The sequence below is a fragment of the Cygnus olor genome, chromosome Z, assembly GCF_009769625.2.
Source record: "Cygnus olor isolate bCygOlo1 chromosome Z, bCygOlo1.pri.v2, whole genome shotgun sequence".
Taxonomy (NCBI): Eukaryota; Metazoa; Chordata; class Aves; order Anseriformes; family Anatidae; genus Cygnus; species Cygnus olor.
Window position 1 is genome coordinate 13,811,601 of NC_049198.1, and position 17,498 is coordinate 13,829,098.

Consider the following 17,498-nt stretch of genomic DNA (forward strand, 5'->3'; position numbering starts at 1 on the left):
TTACATCACAGAGTAAAAATGAGTCTGGATTTTCTGCCCTAACATTTAGAGGTTTGCTGTGTGTTGGAATTTCACGAGATTTAGTCCCTGTTAGTGTACTGTGTTGTTGCTCTTCATTGGACTATAAAGAGAAGGATCAATATTCTGATAAAGTAGCTAGTAAACTGAGGGCACAATGAAACTAAAGAGCACACTCAAAATAATGGTGGGGGGCTATTGAGTAGATTCAGAAACCTTGTTTTAGCCTTCTGATGCCTTAAGATGAAAGATTATAACTGATTTTGATATTAAGAGCATTGGCCTTGATCCTCCTGTGTTCCAGTTTGTGCCCATTGTTCTCCATTGTATTCCTTTGCCTTTACTAATGACTCCCAAAAAAGGGTAGTGTGGAAATTTTTAGTCTTTTGTAGCTTACCAACATCTGAAGGACTAAAGCGTACATAAACATTAATATTTTTGTGTCCTTTTTGTGCTCCTAGGATCCCTTATATTTCCTGTAACATACTTTAATATTTCCAAGGATTTGGCTCTTCAACGTCTGCTTGTGGAATGGGATGTTGACAAGTCAGCACATGATGCTGAACTAGCAATGTCTTTTGAAATACAAGTCCGTCGAGCAGATGAAGCTACAGTGTGGACAGTAAGTGTTTTTTGTTGTTGTTGTTTTGTTGTTGTTTTTGTTTTAAAGATATATTAGATATTTACATTATAAAAGAAGCTAAAGGAAAATCGTATGCTCAGGTGCATATACAGATCTCTCTGCCTCATAGGTTTATGACTTACAAAGTAGTATCTCCAAAACTGTACTAGAAGTACCTCCATATTTCACTAGGTGACAGACTTGGTTTAATGTTATGTCCAGTTTTTGTGAAAACAAAATATTGTCTCAATTGAAGAGGTAATTTCCACCTGAGGAAAATGTAGATATGCCTTGTATATCTTTATTTAGAGGCTGTGGTGGGCAGACTTAGGAGATCTAATTCCCTTCTGAGGTGCAGGTCCCCTAAGCAGCCTCCCAGAAAAAATCTTTCTTTGCTCCTGAAGGCAGGCTTTTTTTGTAGCATGATTACTGAATGTCACTGGGGACAAATTCAGAATGAGTCATGTGTTGCTGCAACTCCTCTCACCTTACAAACCAAACAGCATAGTCTCAATGTGTCTGAGGCCTTTTAAGAACTTGGCCCAGTACTTGGCCCTGTCAGCAATTACCTTATATTGAACTCTTCTGTTTAGGGAAGAATGTAGTTATGTCTCCTTTGCGAAATCCCTGTCCTGGTAACTTTCTTTAACACCTGAAACACCCAACTTTTCTGAAGAGATGGAGATACCATCACCCAAATCATTATGGCTTAGGCCTGCTCTGGATTTTTTTCCGAAGCCTGTGACTTCTGTGTGAGAATTTTTGTCTCCCAAGAGAATTTCCTCTCCTTGGATCTGGCAGAATCTTTTGGGAACTAAGTGCATGTCTTAGGGATGTTACAGCTTTTTAGGAGTCATCTGCTGATTGAATTACGGAATGAGATTAAATATGTTAAAACTTAGTAAAAACATGTTAAAACTTAGTAAAAACAGAAAACTGCTCCAACTCTTTCCAAACTGTTATTTTCGAGAAATTATATAGACTTGAGAAGGGCTTTTTATGCTGTCCATATTTTTATTTTTATTTTATTTTATTTTATTTTTGAGTATCCTTCCAGCAAACTCTTGTTAACTTGTTAGAGGAAAGTTTTTTGAATCCAGGGACAGAGTTTGTAATGTTACTCATAATAAAGATGACGAGGAAAATAAACAGAATATTCTGAATGTCAGTGCAACACAGGAATGTATTTGCTTCTGTGTTTTTCTGAAGACTGTGTACCAATAAAGAAATCCTGAGTCTGCTCATACCAAAGTGCATACAGTCTGTCTAACTTTCAAAGTTAGACTGTACAACTGTCAACACTCTTCAACTGAAAAATTAAATTGTGTAGTGATTGCAGAGTTCTTCTCAAAGTGGCGTTATTATGAAAGTGCAGGTGTTGCTGATGGAAAACAGTGATGGGGAGCAGTTGTGTAGCTGTCAGGGTGAGTCAGGGCTCTGGTACAGTTCACTGGAGCAGCACAGATCTGTACGCTCAGAATCTGGTGTAGTTGCTCTAAGTACTGAAATGTACGTTCTGTTCTGAAATGTATTTATAATTACAGGTGACTAATACAATTTTTGAGACATTTTTTTCCTGCCTTTTATGGGCTGTTATGCCAGCAAAGATTCATACTCAGGTTATCTTTTCATCTGTCTGTGTTACTACCTTGTGCCCTGGTTAATTTGAATTGCGGTGCTCTGTGTTAGTGCAGCCCACTAATACACAGGTTGGACTTAGTAGGTATGTGCTGAGAGAAATTTGTAGGATATTTTCACTTAGAGCACAGCAGAACTTTTTTTTTTTCTCTTTGCCTGCATTTATATAATTCAATATAAAAGTGTTTGACAAGTTACAGAGTGTTTTGCTTTGATGATTTTTGAACTCCGTTTTACATATTAGGCCATCCTTCTTCTATTACCTTTGTGGAGCTCTTAACACTTTTGGATGTGTTCTTTCATGTTTCTTGCATATGTTTATTACAGCAAACATTTGGGGGGAATCAGCAGGTATTTCCCTACTCTGCCTGGCACTGATGGTCCTCAGACACTGTGCCTCAGAACTACAGTTAAATAATATCTGCATAATTCCTTACTGACCAGTGCAGATGCTTGCTGTAATTCAGAACCAGAGATAGGTAATCCAGAGCATTGGACAAAGTGCACCTGCAGGCAGCAGCATGTGTGCAGAGTGAGGTAACAGCAGGCACATATAACCCACTGAAAGTCCCTGAGAGTGAATCTGTTTCTTGAGAAATGGGGCCTGACACAGCACACGATTACATTGTTAGAACCAAGTGGTCTTGCCAATGTCTCCATCACTCCACCACTGCTAGTGCAGATTTGTAATCCATCACTTAGAGTGAGATCACAAGTATCAGGTGGGATTTCAGAGACTTATTTATCAAAACCATTTTCTTCATTTAAACCTTTTCTCTCTCTCGCACTCTTGGTCATACTTCCAGAGTATCTACATACTGCTGTGTTTTCAATAATTTGCCTTACTGGCCTCTCTTTATAGGATTTTCATAATGTGACACTTGATAAATCAGGAAAGCCTCTTCATTGGATATGGGATTCAGACTTACCTTTGGAGTGTATGTCACACTCAGTGAGAATCAGGAGTAAAGCAGAGGCGTCAAAAATCTGGAGTCAGTGGAGTCCGTGGGAGACTGTCCTGGGTGAGCAGAACAAGACCTTGCAACATTGGCTTTATTTTTTCCAGTACAAAGCTAGATTTTAATTTGTGGATGACTTTAATAATAATGTCCAACTCAGGAGAGACAACTTCGAAGCAAGAATGTATTTGAACTTTTTTATATCTAAGCACTAACCAACTCTATTTAGCTGGAAATAATATTAGTGTTTCAGCCCTTGTTCTAATTTGCAGACTACCTTCCTAAGCTAGTAGATCAAAAGTTTTAGGGCTTCTCTTGCTCACACATTAAAACAATACAGTACATTGAGCGGTATGGGAACTTGGATTTAAGAAGAATCTGTCCTGCTTTCTTGATGCAAGCTCTTGCGTAAGTCGGGGCCCTGGCTCTAGCATAGCCTTTCACCAGGTCAGACACAACCCTGGTGGAGAGGAGAGGAGAAAGTGCATATCTGTGGCTACTTCAACAAATTCATCAGCATTTCCTTTGTCTTGGAATCATACCTTTGATTAGTATTAAGGATGTAGAGAGAGGAGCAAGTCAGCTCCTTATGTCACTTGGAATGAGTTGTGAATTATATGAGAGTAAACAGGAAGTGCACCAATAATATAATCAAATGATGCTGAAAAAACAAAACAAAACACTTTTTTTTCAGATTATAACCTGTTTTATTAAAGCAGTTTGGTATGCAGAGAATTTGGGTTAAACAAAATTTGTAACTGTTTTAGAAAAAAAGATAAGTGATTTTGTAAAGAAACACTCTTCTTGTTTGCATTACCAAGGGTTTTTATTTATGGGAGAAGTTACTGGTAGTAGAAGCAACACAGGTCTGTATGCTTGGGTTGTGGCCAACTAATTGCCCATCTCCTTCACATTTAATGGGAGATAAGACACATTCTTTCTTACTAACCACAGTCTTGGAGACTTAATTTTTTTGATTGAAATTGGATAGGAATCAAAAAGACTATTTCCTTGTCAGAAGCAGATCCTGCATTAGAGACGTGTTTAGAGGTTTCTGAAAGGTGATTCTAGATTTCTTCAGCTTTTAGATCGGATCCTTGAGAGCAGATTTAACTGCAACCTATTCAACAGTGTGTGAGTCACTTAAATATTACTAAATTTTGCACCCAGCAGGGAGTCCAACACTGAAAGCCATAGAAATCTCATTCTAATCTGAGTATCCCCTTATCAGTTTGATTTGTTCAATGTTAGTTTAGCTTAGCTGAGTTCTGTGTGAGGTTCAGAACATTTTCTTTTTTTTTTTTGTTTGTTTTGTTTTGTTTTGTTTTTCTAGTCCTCTGCTCAAAATCTGTGAAAGCAGGCATTTTGGCTGCAAGCATCATCCTGTTCATAGGTGCAGGAGCAGTGTTCATCTGTAAAGACAGTTCTTGAATAAACAATTTGTTTTCCCCATGTGAAAGGCTGTGAGGTGGATTTAGGCCTCCCTTTGGTTGTTTGTTGTACTACATTATATGTGGATGGGTGTTAACAGAAATCTACATGTCTAATTGATCTCTGTATAGGAAAGAACGTGAAATAAAAGAACATGAATGGTAATATAACAGCAGATTCTCATGTAAATGGTCAGTTATGTGTTCTGGTTGAAGGCTGCTCCTGTAAGCAAATTTTGAAATGGTTTATTATGTGTTAATTTACAGGCCTGGATGCTTCAGATAGTTATGGACCAAAAATCTTTCCAGAAGAAAAAGTTATAGAGGAAGGCTTTGGCATCACTCTTTGTTGCATTGGAAGGAAAGGCCAAATCATAAAGGAATTCTTTCTGGATTCAGATGTTCATTATTTCAATAAAACAAACAGACAAGTTGGACTTCTCACTGTGAAAAATGTGACAGTTCGAGGAGCGTCTCGACATGTCAGTGTCTACTGTAAAGAGCCTTGCAGTGAAGAACCTTGCTATGCTCATGCACTTTTCTTTGTGGGTAGTAAGTGAAAGCTTTATTACACTTCTGTTTTCCTGTTGCTATTAAGTCAAGAACAGCTGTAAGGGTTATGAGGAGAGAAACAAAAATAGCTAGCTGTAATTTGGCATTGTCCTGTTAGGGCTAGCTGAACTCTGTTTAATCTCTGACTTAAGGTATGCACACTTGCATGTAGAAGGCATTACAGAACAGAAGCCTTTGTTTTAAACATTTTTAGATTCATCACGTCAATCAATCCCAGTACAGCTCAATAATTTTTAAATATACTTACCCATTTTAAGTTCAGCTTCATTGTCCGTGTGCATGTGGTAAAATTTCAGCACAGTCCCCCTTTCCAAGACTGGTAGTAAGTTTTACAGATAAAAAACAATACAGATTCAATTAATTAAAGTATTAGTATAACAAAAAATAATATAGAGAAGTGTTTGGGTTGCAATTAATTTATGGTGTAGTCCTGATTTTTGCTGCAGAGTTGTCATTGAATAAGTATAATTGAATATAATTACAACATCTGTAGTAAACTAGGCTTTGTACACATCCATTATTTCTAGTTTGTTAACGTATAGAGAACATCGAAGGTTTTTGTCTTGACTGTCGTGCTGTTGGCTTTTTATCGTTATTCCCTCTGACTAGGACCACCTGACACACCTAGTGATTTTTCCTGCCAAACTCGAAACATGACAACAGTGACATGTACTTGGAGCCAAGGAAGAGACACCTACCTTTATGGACGTCATTCATCAAAACACACCTTGTTTGAAGAGTAAGTCTCCTCACTGTTATATTAACCCTAGCCTGTGTTGTACAAAACAGTCAGGTTCTTTCTGCCCTTTAAGATTTGTGGGAATATTTTTATCCATGTTGCAATTAGCTGCTTGCCTCTTTCCAACTCACTGATCAGCTTATTTAACAAAGCTTGAGTAATGCAGAATTAGACTACCTATAACAAAGTTGTTGCTCTGTTAGACCAGCTTCTGCTTGATAAGGCCTGCTGTAACAGCTCTTTTGGGTTAACTTGTTCAGATAGCTTTAAGCTATATGAAGATACCCTGCAAGCTGTATATGCCCATCTTAAGTATAGTGTAATTTATGGGGTGACACAGAATAAATAGCTAACAGATAAAGAGCTGGTAGGCTGAGTATTAGTGTGTTCACAATCTGCTGACATTAACGCTTACTGAAATTGATGGTTCCGTGCTAGACCCCAGTTAGCCTGATTAGCCTCACTAGTTCTTTCTTTATGAATTTATAACTTCCCATGCTGGTGTTTCCCTTCTTGAATTCCTGAGCTGTCTCAACAATCCTACTTCTGTCTATAATTTTAACTTCTTTCTTCTTTTTAACTTTTTTTTTTTTTTTTTTAAATCTCTTTGTAACTTTCTCACAGCTCTTTCTTAACAGTCTGGGTTGAAGTCAGTGGCGTATCAGACCTATGCATTGGCTCCTTGCCACAGAGGCATCTAAACCCCTAGGAGAGGAGGCAAGGCAAAGCTTTACAGAACGGGCTGCAGAGAAAAAAGATTAAAGAGAACTCATAAAACAGTACAGAAGGCTCATATCATCACCACAAGCTTTCAAAAAAAGATCTCAGAAGAAGGCAAATTATCATTGCATAGTACTTTCATGGTCTCTGCATCATTCTCTTCTGTGAGGATACAATGATGATTTAAAAATGGAAGGTTAGACGATGCACTGAAATTACTATTTCATTTAAAAGCATGATTGTGGACATGTGAAGGCTTTAATTCTCGGTAAACCAAGTCCTCAATTTAGAAAGCTGCAACCCCGTGATGAAATACCTAAAAGCAATTTAGCTGTAACTTAAAAAGATAAACTTATTTAAAGAAAGCTTTCTTCTAACTGTAAGGATACCTATATTCGTCTTAGTGTGGGCTAGGGGAAGGAACTGGGTAGCTTCGCGTAGTCACATTAGGCTTGTTTTCTGAGATACTATATTTTAGTTGGGCATCAATGATTTTGACATCTATCTTGATTCTACGTTATGGAAAAATGTCTCTCTCTCTCTCCCCCTCCCCCTTTTCCTCCTTCCCTTCTTTGATAGGTTTTCCCAAAACTTGGTTCCATGCACAGTAAGTTGTTCTGAGCAGTCCTCGCAGTGCTCATGTTCTTGGGATATAGGCCAACAGAGGATTTATAATATCACACTGACTGTTGTAAACGCACTGGGAAGGAAAACTGCCACGGAAGCTTTTGATGTAACTCACAGAAGTAAGGCCATTTCTATTTCTTTGTTGAAGGTCTTTGTTGAAGGCCTTGTCCTCCTTCTGATCTTAGTATCTGGATGCCAGTTTGAAGTAGAAGTCTTTTTGTTTTCTCAGGTTTTATTAGTTCTCTCTGTGCTGTAGTTTTCTGCTGTCTCTTCAGTTGCAGGTTATTCTCTGAGTAGTAACTACGGCTGTGGTTCCTTGTCCTGTACAACAGTGTGCCCCAGGTCCCTTAAGTTCTTGTCTATTCCTACCTAAAACACCTGGGTATTTCCTGCATCTCCAGTAGTCTTTCCTGTTCTCTTCAGTCCTCTTTGTGTCCTTTGGCCCCACCACATCCAACCCAGTGCTGCCATGGTCCTTTTGCCTCCTTGCCTGTGTGAAGAAGCAGGAGGCAATGTGCTCTGCCAGGTTCGGAAGCAGAGAGCCTGATGGGCCAGGAGGCTGCTGGTGTAACTGATGCGTTCTAGCAGTGCTTCCTTCCTCAGAGGCACTGATTTCAGTTTTGCAAGACACGTTTTTTCTCATGACTTCTACGAAACTATGTCCCCATCTGTTATGTGCCTCTCAGACACGCAAGTTGATTATTTGATTGTTTGAGGAGGAAATGGAGCAGGAAGAAAGTGGAAGAGTATCCAGGCCCTGGATCATAGAATTTGACTGCATTTGCAATAAAATCTCTGACTGTTTCTTTTGTTCATGATGTTCTAAAATATCTCCAAGTCGGCACAAGGTGTTTATTATTATTATTATTATTATTATTATTATTATTATTATTATTATTATTATATAATAATAATAATAATAATAATAATAATAATAATAATAATAATAATAATAATTTTTATTTTTTAACTGGTGTAACTTGTATAACATTTACAAAGTCACAGAACATTTTAGATTGGAAGGGACCTCTGGAGGTCATCTTGTCCAACCCTCGTGTTCAAGCCGGGCCAGCTATAGAACAGGCTGCCCAGGACCTTAGGAATTACATTTTAATTCTGAAATTAATTTTTACTAATTTATATCTGCTTTTCCTAGACTGGCAGAGAAATTTTGGACTGTATTTCATATTTGCTTTAATTGCTCAGCTGAAATACCTTAAAATACATTTGTGTATATTGTGATTTACAAGAGCTAACACAGACTTTCTATTGGCAGTTTATCCCCTACCACCTTTCCAGCTGTGGGAAGAATGCACGGATACAGAAATCAAGTTACATTGGAACCATCAGAATAAAGGAATTGAACTCTTTTGTCAGACTGAACTGCTCCAACCCAATGGGAAAGCAGAACTGGTATGAAAACTGCATTTCATACACCAAAACATAGCAAGAATCTTTTTGACTTGAAATACAAAAATAATTCCTCAGCAATATGAGTACACTGTAAATCTTATGAGCATGCTAATGTGTCTGTTTTCTGGATTTGTTTGCTTCCAAGCTTGATGTGCATTGTGTGGCCCACATGGCCAGCTGTTGCTGGCACTAGTTCATACTTCCAACACTGCCTAAGCTGCTGCCTGAAGTGTGTGGTGTGGCTGGTCTGCATACATGTCTCTGTCCTCTGCCGAATGTCCTCTAACTCCGAGATCTGCTGGAGTAGATGAAAACAATTATAGGCTGTATAATTGCTGTCGTTATGACTACTGCAGATTTTTTTTTTTTTGCTGTGTTTTTATAACTGATGTCATCTTACACACACAAATGGTAGAGAGGTGTCTTCAAGGACCACACTTGTTTGATATTAGTCCAGGAGCTTTCTCTGTACTATTGGCTGCACTTAATGGTAGTGTGTATGATTTCTAGTGAGGAAACCCCAGAACAGTTTTTCTTCACATTCTCTTCAACCTCCTTGAAAATTGTTTCAGTAGGCTCCTCATCTTGTTCCACCTCTTTTACAAACAATGCAGTTGACTGACTTTTTGCATGTGTACTGTGGTTTCTTTGTAGCCTTTTTCTTATGAGGGCAGCTTGCCTTTAGCGTATTAAAGGACATTATGAAGATCAGGAACAACCTGTGCTCTGTCTTAAGTATTGCCTAAGAGCTGTTATATCAAATCAATTCTGCAGATGGCCATTGCAGGAGACAGTTTGGATGAGAGGCTTAAAAGCATGCTCACTTCTTGACTCTTACTGGAACTCACCCTGTTTCTTAGGGGAGAGCAAGCAAAAGGGTGGGAGAAATGGAAAGAAAGGTAGCTGTGCATATGTCGAGAGCAGCATCCTACTTAAGCTGAGTAAGAGACCCAGATAAGATGAGAACAAAGTCTCAGTAAATTCCCTCGGCTTTAATGTAAACAGTATTAATTTGACTGGTGGTGAATGCCTCATACTCAGATGGTTACATACAGCCAGCTTGCAGAACTCTTTCTGGATCTCCCAGTCTTTGGATCTCGTGTATATCTTTTTCTTTCTCTTCCTTCTTTTTTTTTTTTTTTTTTTTTTTAAACTGTTGTTCCTCTGTTATCTTCTCCAAGTCTAGATTTACTGGCTATTGTAGTACCTAGACGTAGAACTAGTTTTTCAAACAAAAGCCTGTTGCTTACGAAGCCAAAATGAGCTGTTCTGTTTTGCAGTACAATGGTACTGTGCAGCTACATCATACCAGCATCACCCTGGGTGGACTGCAGCCATACACTAAATACACAGCTAGAGTACGTTGTGGGGCAGCAAAGAACTTCTGGAGATGGAGTGAATGGAGCAAAACCCAGACCATCAGAACAAAGGAAGCAGGTATGTCTGTTGTATTGAGAAGGGAAGCTTGAAAGATGTTCTTCATTTGGTACTTGTTTGTTATTTTCTACTATTCTGCTAGTTGCTAAAGCAGAGGCCACTGCATACATGAGAGTAGAAGCACACTAAGCAAACTTTAAAAAGGTGGCTTTGTAAACAACTCTCATCGTATGCACTGGACTTTGCCATTTCATCCACTGTAGACAGGGGGAAATCCAGATGACTGGGAGGATGGCTGGATTGAGTAACAGTGTTCTGTGAGGGCTAGAGGAACGGTACAGTGATGGGAACAAATATCTGGGAACTGAAAGCAAAGAAAGGTTTTTTTTAGGAAGATGAACCACACATGCATTCAGGAAAAAAAAAGATTTGAAGACAACAAGAAGTTAAAGGATAATGTTTTGGCAAGACCTGAGAGTGATTGGGAAAGAGAGGTTTTGGGGGCTGAATCTGTTCAAATGGGAGTAAGCAATTAAATATCATCTCTGCACCTAGAACATCTTTGTTTTGCTGTATTTATTCCAGCTCCATCAGGGAAAGTGGACATCTGGAGAGAAATTACACCAGTTCTGAGGGGGCGGAACGTGACCTTGTTCTGGAAGGTATGACATGGGTACAGAAATGGAAATAAAACTCTTAATAAATGGGTTGGAAACTTCTCCCATGGACTTCAACAAGTCTATGTGCACTTAATAGCAATTCAGTATGGAAATGTCATTCAAGACAAATATTACTTATAACCTATTTCAGGATGTTTTTAGCTGTATGATGGTGTGCTTTCTTGTCATTTCAGGCATGTATACTTCTGTTTTACCAAGCATTATAACATGATAAATCATATTACTGATACTGCATTTCCATTTCAACCAGTATGTGTTACGCCTGTATGCAAACAAGTGTCTATATTGTTGCAGAAATAATACACTAAAGTAGTTACTTAGAGTTCTAATTGTTCCTCTCATTTTTTTCAGCAAAATTTGCTACATAATTTGAGTCTACTCACATATTTTTTTCCCTAGCAAGAACCAGGATTTCGAGCAAATGGAAGAAGTATTTCATATGAAATAACCTGGGAAAAAGTAGAAGACAGATCTAAACCTGAATGCATCTCCCTCTCATCGGCCTATAATAGCACAAGGATTTTCATTGATAACCATCCCTACAGAATCACTATCATGGCAAAGAACAATGTTAATTATTCACTTCCTTCAATACTGATCATCCCTGGAGCTACAGTTAACAGTAGGAGTATTTTCAGCTAAACCTAGATTTCCGTTATCAGAGTTTTATGTGCACTTGTTATAAGTGAAGTGGTAATTCATCGTCTTGGGGGAATAAATTAACCAGGCCTGATAACTGAAATCACTGCTATCTGGAAATTATTACTGTATTTTGGCCTGTATGGTGGTAACTGTGTTCATATTAAGCTTAAGTGCTTTGATCCATCCCTCACAACAGAAAGTCTGTTTTCCACAGAGAGTCTCTGCAGAGCAAAGTGTGGTTAGCCTTCAGCTGCGTCTCACACCTTCAGGAAGGGCCCCGAAGGAGCAGCCTTCCTTGCAGGGAAATTTGTGCATGCGATTAGCCTCTTGTGACTGCCATTTATGACTCCAGGTTTATGCAGCTGAGTTCTTTTTCTGATAATAATAATTACTGGATGATTTTTGAGAAGTCATTTTTCATTATATGAAGGGATCAGCTTTCAGCAGGTGAAAGAGCCTAAATGTCTGATCAAGAAGGAGCACAACGCTTTTATTATTACTACAACTGCTTAACACGGAAACTATATTGACCTTCATTTCTGCAGGTCTCCTGCATGAAAGTAAGAAAAACTCTGTTTTGTTTATTCCTAGGCATTGAAAAAATGCTCAATGGTTCAGAGCTTAAAGAAGAGAAGGTTAATGGTACAGAGGATGGCATTTTGATTTCCTGGGAGCCCAGACTTATGTATGACAGTTACGTTATTGATTGGTGTAACTTTCTGATGTCACAGCATTGTGATTTGCAATGGGAGAGATTTGGGCCCAACACTTCCAGTGCTCTAATCAACTCAGGTGAAAGCAGAATATTTTTTCTTTCTGATGCCTGTGGAGCAATTCTTTTATGCTGTAGATTTTATTTGAATTTAGGAAACCTGTGGAGTATTGAAGTCTGTGCAGTGCAGGTGCAGTTCTGTAATAGCATGTGACATCATGTTTTGCCCCGCAGCTGAAATAAACACCATAAATGTGTCAGCACCACTGAGCCCTGGAAATCAGAACAATATTTTAGCAAATGTCTTCTGAGTAGCTTGAAGTAACGTCTTGAAGGGGCATGGTGGTGTTGATGAAGGAGTTCAAAATCTGTTTCAGCAGAAGAGAGACAAAATGGAGCTCTGCCTTGTCTATAAGATGGGTGAGAAGTTTAGACTCGGGCAAGATAACACCCACTACACAGTGAGAGGTTTAGTGCTCTCAGTGTACCACAGAGAACATCTCAGCAGCAGTTGGGTGTATTTTATCTCAGTGGTGGCCATTTGACCTCAGTTCTTTCTGGCCATGTGAAAGCCACCATGGTATACTTCTGCAGTTGCGGGAATACAGCCTTCCCAGAGTCTCTTGCAGATGAGATTTCACTTTGGATTGAAACACGTTTGATCAAAATTTGACAGAACACATTTCAATATGCAATAAAGAAACTACACCTCAATTGATTAAAAACAAACAAAACAAAACAAGCCATCAGGGTAACCTGCCTCCTCGTCTATTTTTGTAATCAGTTCTACTCTTTTCTAGCTGCTTTTGTTCCGGGGGTAAGATACAACTTTCGTGTCTATGGATCAGCTGCTAATAGAGCCTCCTTGTTGGAGAAGAAGACTGGTTATCTCAAGGAGCAACGTAAGTTGGCAGTGTATTTAGGGTTTGTGTATTTGCTAAATTCGTCTGTCACAAACAGAGCGATTCCACAGCCCTCATCTGAATAGATGTGACGTGTAATTGCTGTGTTGTTTCTGTATCATCAGAGAAACATTTACAAGTTGTAAAACAATCTGCATGCCCAATACAGAGGATATGTGACTAGTGCAGTTAACACGTTGAGTCCCGTCAGACTAGCGAAACTAAATGACGATTAGCGAAACTAAATGACGATTAGCAGTCACTGTTTTGCATGTAACGTGGGCTACGTGAACACTCTGAAGGTGGCAGATTTTTTGGAGCGCTTTGGCTTTTTTCATTTTTTAAGAGCAAGATAGAAACATCACATGGGAATTTAGAACTTTTTCAAGTGGGACAATACACATTCATAGAATATAATGGCAAGTTTAATATGAATTTCCATTCTTCCAGCTCCCGAGTTCTGCACTGAGGTGAAAAACATTGAACTGAGTAACCATGCAGTTACACTATTTTGGGATCCTTGCCCCACAAACAAGACAGACCGTGGTTTTCTAAGAGGCTACCACATTTATGTATCACCCGTGCAAGAGGATTGCAATTTGAAAGGATCCAAAAAACATGTTCATTCAGGTAACTGAGCCTTGGGATTTGATTTAGGAAGTTCTATCACTGAGACAGGTGAGAGACTTTTGTGGCTGATACTGCAGACTCTTGGAAAGTTCACATTAGGCAGGCAAATTGGCCCATAGGTAAGGCATAGATTTCAACACCTGCTGTTTTTGATTCCTCCCATGTGTTTGAGGTGTTAGTGGGCAGAAATAGGGTCCTGGCTTTGTACAGACCTGTAGCCTCCTGTCCTGTTTTCCATAGATCCCTTCAATTTTATTGTGAGCTCCAGGAAGGATTCTTGTGGGAAAAGATTCTTCTCTGCAGGAGGACTCAGTTTCTGCCTCTTGCAGTCTGAGTTCTGGAGAATTCCGAAAACATCTGTTTGTGGTCTGCTTGGACGAGAGTCGTAAGAAGCATGTTAGTTTTACTAGGCTTTTAGAAACAGATGGAATGCCATTTATTTCCGTCAGAATTGGATCACAGTGGAAATTCCCCATTTACATTTCCTTATAACGAAAGTATTTGTGGCTGTGCTCTACCATGGAGTTCCTCAGGCAGCAGAACTAAGCCATGGTGTGGCACAAAACCATGTTCAACTTTTTATTTCTGTTTTTCCTGCTTCACACTCAAAACTGCTCCAGATGAATTTACATTAAAATTTCCAGGTGTTTCCAAACAAAACCAAAGGTGTTTTTTGTTTGTTCGTTTCCCCCCCCCCCCCTTTTTTTTTTTTTCACCTTACCTCTTCTTTTAGTTGGGTCATGTCCTCTCCGATTCCTGTGTTCAGCAGACAATTACCAAGCTGAAAAGCATAATAGGTTGAACTGGAGCAGTATTATGTAGAAGTTCTTGCCAAAACTAAACTAAATACTGAAGTATCACAGTTCTGCAAGTTATCCCGCTTAGACTTAAAGTGTTTAAATCAAATATTTGCTGTTTTCCAGTTGCCTGATCTGGCAGACAAAGGGTGTGACTGGAAACAGGAAATAAGCTAACCCTTCTCTCCCTGGGGTCTAGGAGTTGCACAATAAGGAGTTTTTGTTTTCTTTTGTTTTTGGGGCAGCGTTTTCTTGCTTTCAATTATCTCAGAAAAACTTCACCTAAGCTTAAGGGCTACCAGATTCCAGGATAAAAAAAAAAAAAAAAAAAGGCTAAAAACCAAATCAAGCTGTAGTAAGAGGAAATGGAAACACAGAATTGCAGCTTCTGACAGCAGGTTGTTAGGTGGTCTACCACAGGACGGTCGATGCTGCAAGAGTCCAGTTAGGAGGGATGTGAGCCCAGCCCAAAAGCACTGAGTCAGGATGACTATCTTTCTCAGAAGAAAGTGTGCAGATTACAAAGAAAGCAAACTGTAAATGTTCTGTTATTTCAGTGGTTTAGCAAACTCGGTTAAGCTGATTTGTAACATCTGTTTCATTTTAGATGGCTCAGTGCTATGTAAATACACAATCGAAAACCCAGAAGAAAGGAGATACACTGTGAAACACCTAACATCAAACACGAAATACAAATTAGCAGTTGTAGCATACACTGGAGGAGGAGAGTTTCCAGAGCTTAACTTCACATACGTAGACACACCATTTGACTGTGAGTATTGGCAGTAAGACCTTTTTTCTCCTAGAAGAAAGGTGGGAGGATGTTTGAGGTTAGAATGACCTTCCTTTCTCAAGGGAAAACCATTTAATTTTCAATGCACTTGAGAAAGGATCTAATTGAGAAATGAAATACGCATGCCATCATGACATTTTGGTACTTTGAAGTAGCTACATCTTTAATTTAGAATAAAAAGAAATTTACAATGACATTTAAATCTCATATCCTTCTTGGAAGTAGCATAATGCATGCAGATTTGCAGGACTAGTGAGTCCTGTTTGTTAGATCATTGAAGAGTTGCATTTCGACTTACTTGTTATCTACTATGGGAAAAACTACAGACCTATGTGCAGATAGAGAATTTCTGTACAGACTCTTGAACTTCTAATGCTGGTTGTTATTCTCATCAGTCTTTAAATCCCCTGCCAAGCTAATTCCTTCATAAGCCAGTAAGAGGGCTGTTGGTTTGAGTATTGTAGTTTACTGACCGGGCAGATAAAAGCAGAGCAGGAAATTACATGCCTGTAGTTCTGTTCCCTTGAAAACACCACTCAGTAGTCTTAGCCATGAGACTTGTAACCCAAATTGGAAATGTCTCATTTTGAAAAACTTGCCTGGAGTGAAGGTGGATGGGGAGGCGTCGACTCATGCAAGGACAGTTCATGTTTTATGCTAACCAGCAAAGGTGTCTAAATGCTCATGGCTCCCTCACAGAGGCAGTTCTGCCTCTTGCACCTGTGTTCCAGCTTCCATGCTCCAGCCTTCTTTTGTGCAGATACAAGCATTTGTACTGGCTTAAGTAAGTCAGGAAAGATAAAAAGGAGAATGTAACATGTTTCTTTTCCTGCTGTGGTTTGTGGTAGGGACACACAAGTTGGCTGACAGGCCAAGATGGCAGGAGCCAGCGCAAATGGGGAGAGAGCACTTGTTCTTTGTAAGGGCCTGCATGTAGTGTCCTGAACCATTTGTGAAAAACATTTTCTAAGGCTGTGTTTTATAACCAGAATTAAAAATACTGAGATTATGTCAGCGTAAATCCTAGAAGAGGAAGAACAGTAGAACAGTGCTAGTGTCAATCTTATTATAGGTACTGAGTTTATGTCTACCTTGTCTCACTGTAAAAAAAAAAAAAAAAAATAGTCTTTGGAAATCTGGGAGGAAACCAGATTTAACAAATAGTTAAGTGAGATTACTACTGCTTTAGCTCTTGAAAATTTACAGTTACAATTAAGAAGCCAACTTGAGTGCAAAATGACGGAATCTAGTAATACTTAAATTGTGGTAATCGATATCCAAAGACATACAGTTGCATCCCAGATCTTACAGCCAAAATATATTGCAACCACAGAACACATAATTTCACTGCTGAGTTTGTGGCCCCAAGTCCCATACTGATGGTATTTTTGTTCCAGAAAATCAGGCTGTATAGACTATAACAGGTGAGAAGTAGAAAACAAGATTTTAAAGTATTTTTCTTTCACAGCAGACATGATGTACCTTCTAGTCCTGCTAGTGATAGTTCCTTCACTAATAGTAGCTATATGCGTCTGGAAGATGAAGTGGTAAGTTACAATGCATTTTATTTCTGTAGCCAGAGAATGCAAATGTTGTAATTCACAAACCGCAGCTGCCACTTGTTGCTCCCAGCCTGTTGTAAGGCCCCATTCATTTTTCCTTTGACTGTCTGTCTGTGGACATTGGAAATATTTGGCTTGCAGCATTTCTGAGACACTCATCATTTACATCTGTTCCTGTGCACATCTGTGTGTTGCTTCTGCTGGTAGAACGTGCTTTGATGAGAAAACAAAACTCACTTGTATTGCTGTCTTATTTCCAGGGTGAAGGAGTGCTGCTGTCCTGTAATACCTAGCCCTAACAAAAGCAAAGTGCTGTCATTCAAAGAGTTTAAGGTAAGGCCACTGAAAATATTTTTAATTTTTGCATTCTTGATTAATGAAGGTTTTCCTTTGATGGCTACATACAAAATGAGTGATACTCATTATACAGAAATTAATATAACTTAATATCATAATTTAGTGGAAAATTTAGTGATCAGTTTATATTCTGCAGTCTGTTACTGCAAAAAGTGAAAGCAAAAACATAGCTTAGTCTGAGTTGGAATGGACCCACAAGAGTTATTGAGTCCAACTCCTGGCTCTACATAGGACCACCGAAAAATCAGACCCTATGTCTGAGAGCATTGGCCAAATGCTTCTTGAACTCCAGCAGCTCAGTGCTGTG

General features: G+C 39.0%; 1 protein-coding gene across 13 annotated transcripts in view; it reads left to right on the forward strand.

The window, feature by feature from the left end:
- Window positions 1-17,498, forward strand: part of OSMR (oncostatin M receptor) — a 33,594-nt gene that overhangs the window by 13,030 nt on the left and 3,066 nt on the right. For 6 of the 13 annotated variants that reach the window (XM_040541936.1, XM_040541938.1, XM_040541940.1 and 3 more), the window contains 15 exons: window positions 480-640; window positions 3,141-3,300; window positions 4,935-5,219; window positions 5,850-5,979; window positions 7,279-7,445; window positions 8,603-8,739; window positions 10,020-10,176; window positions 10,702-10,778; window positions 11,196-11,418; window positions 12,030-12,230; window positions 12,951-13,052; window positions 13,503-13,682; window positions 15,087-15,251; window positions 16,741-16,819; window positions 17,095-17,167. In XM_040541936.1, coding sequence (XP_040397870.1) covers window positions 480-640; window positions 3,141-3,300; window positions 4,935-5,219; window positions 5,850-5,979; window positions 7,279-7,445; window positions 8,603-8,739; window positions 10,020-10,176; window positions 10,702-10,778; window positions 11,196-11,418; window positions 12,030-12,230; window positions 12,951-13,052; window positions 13,503-13,682; window positions 15,087-15,251; window positions 16,741-16,819; window positions 17,095-17,167 — 2,297 coding nt within the window. The remainder of the gene's footprint in view (window positions 1-479; window positions 641-3,140; window positions 3,301-4,934; window positions 5,220-5,849; window positions 5,980-7,278; window positions 7,446-8,602; window positions 8,740-10,019; window positions 10,177-10,701; window positions 10,779-11,195; window positions 11,419-12,029; window positions 12,231-12,950; window positions 13,053-13,502; window positions 13,683-15,086; window positions 15,252-16,740; window positions 16,820-17,094; window positions 17,168-17,498) is intronic. The other 7 variants (XM_040541942.1, XM_040541945.1, XM_040541943.1 and 4 more) reach the window with 4 other exon arrangements.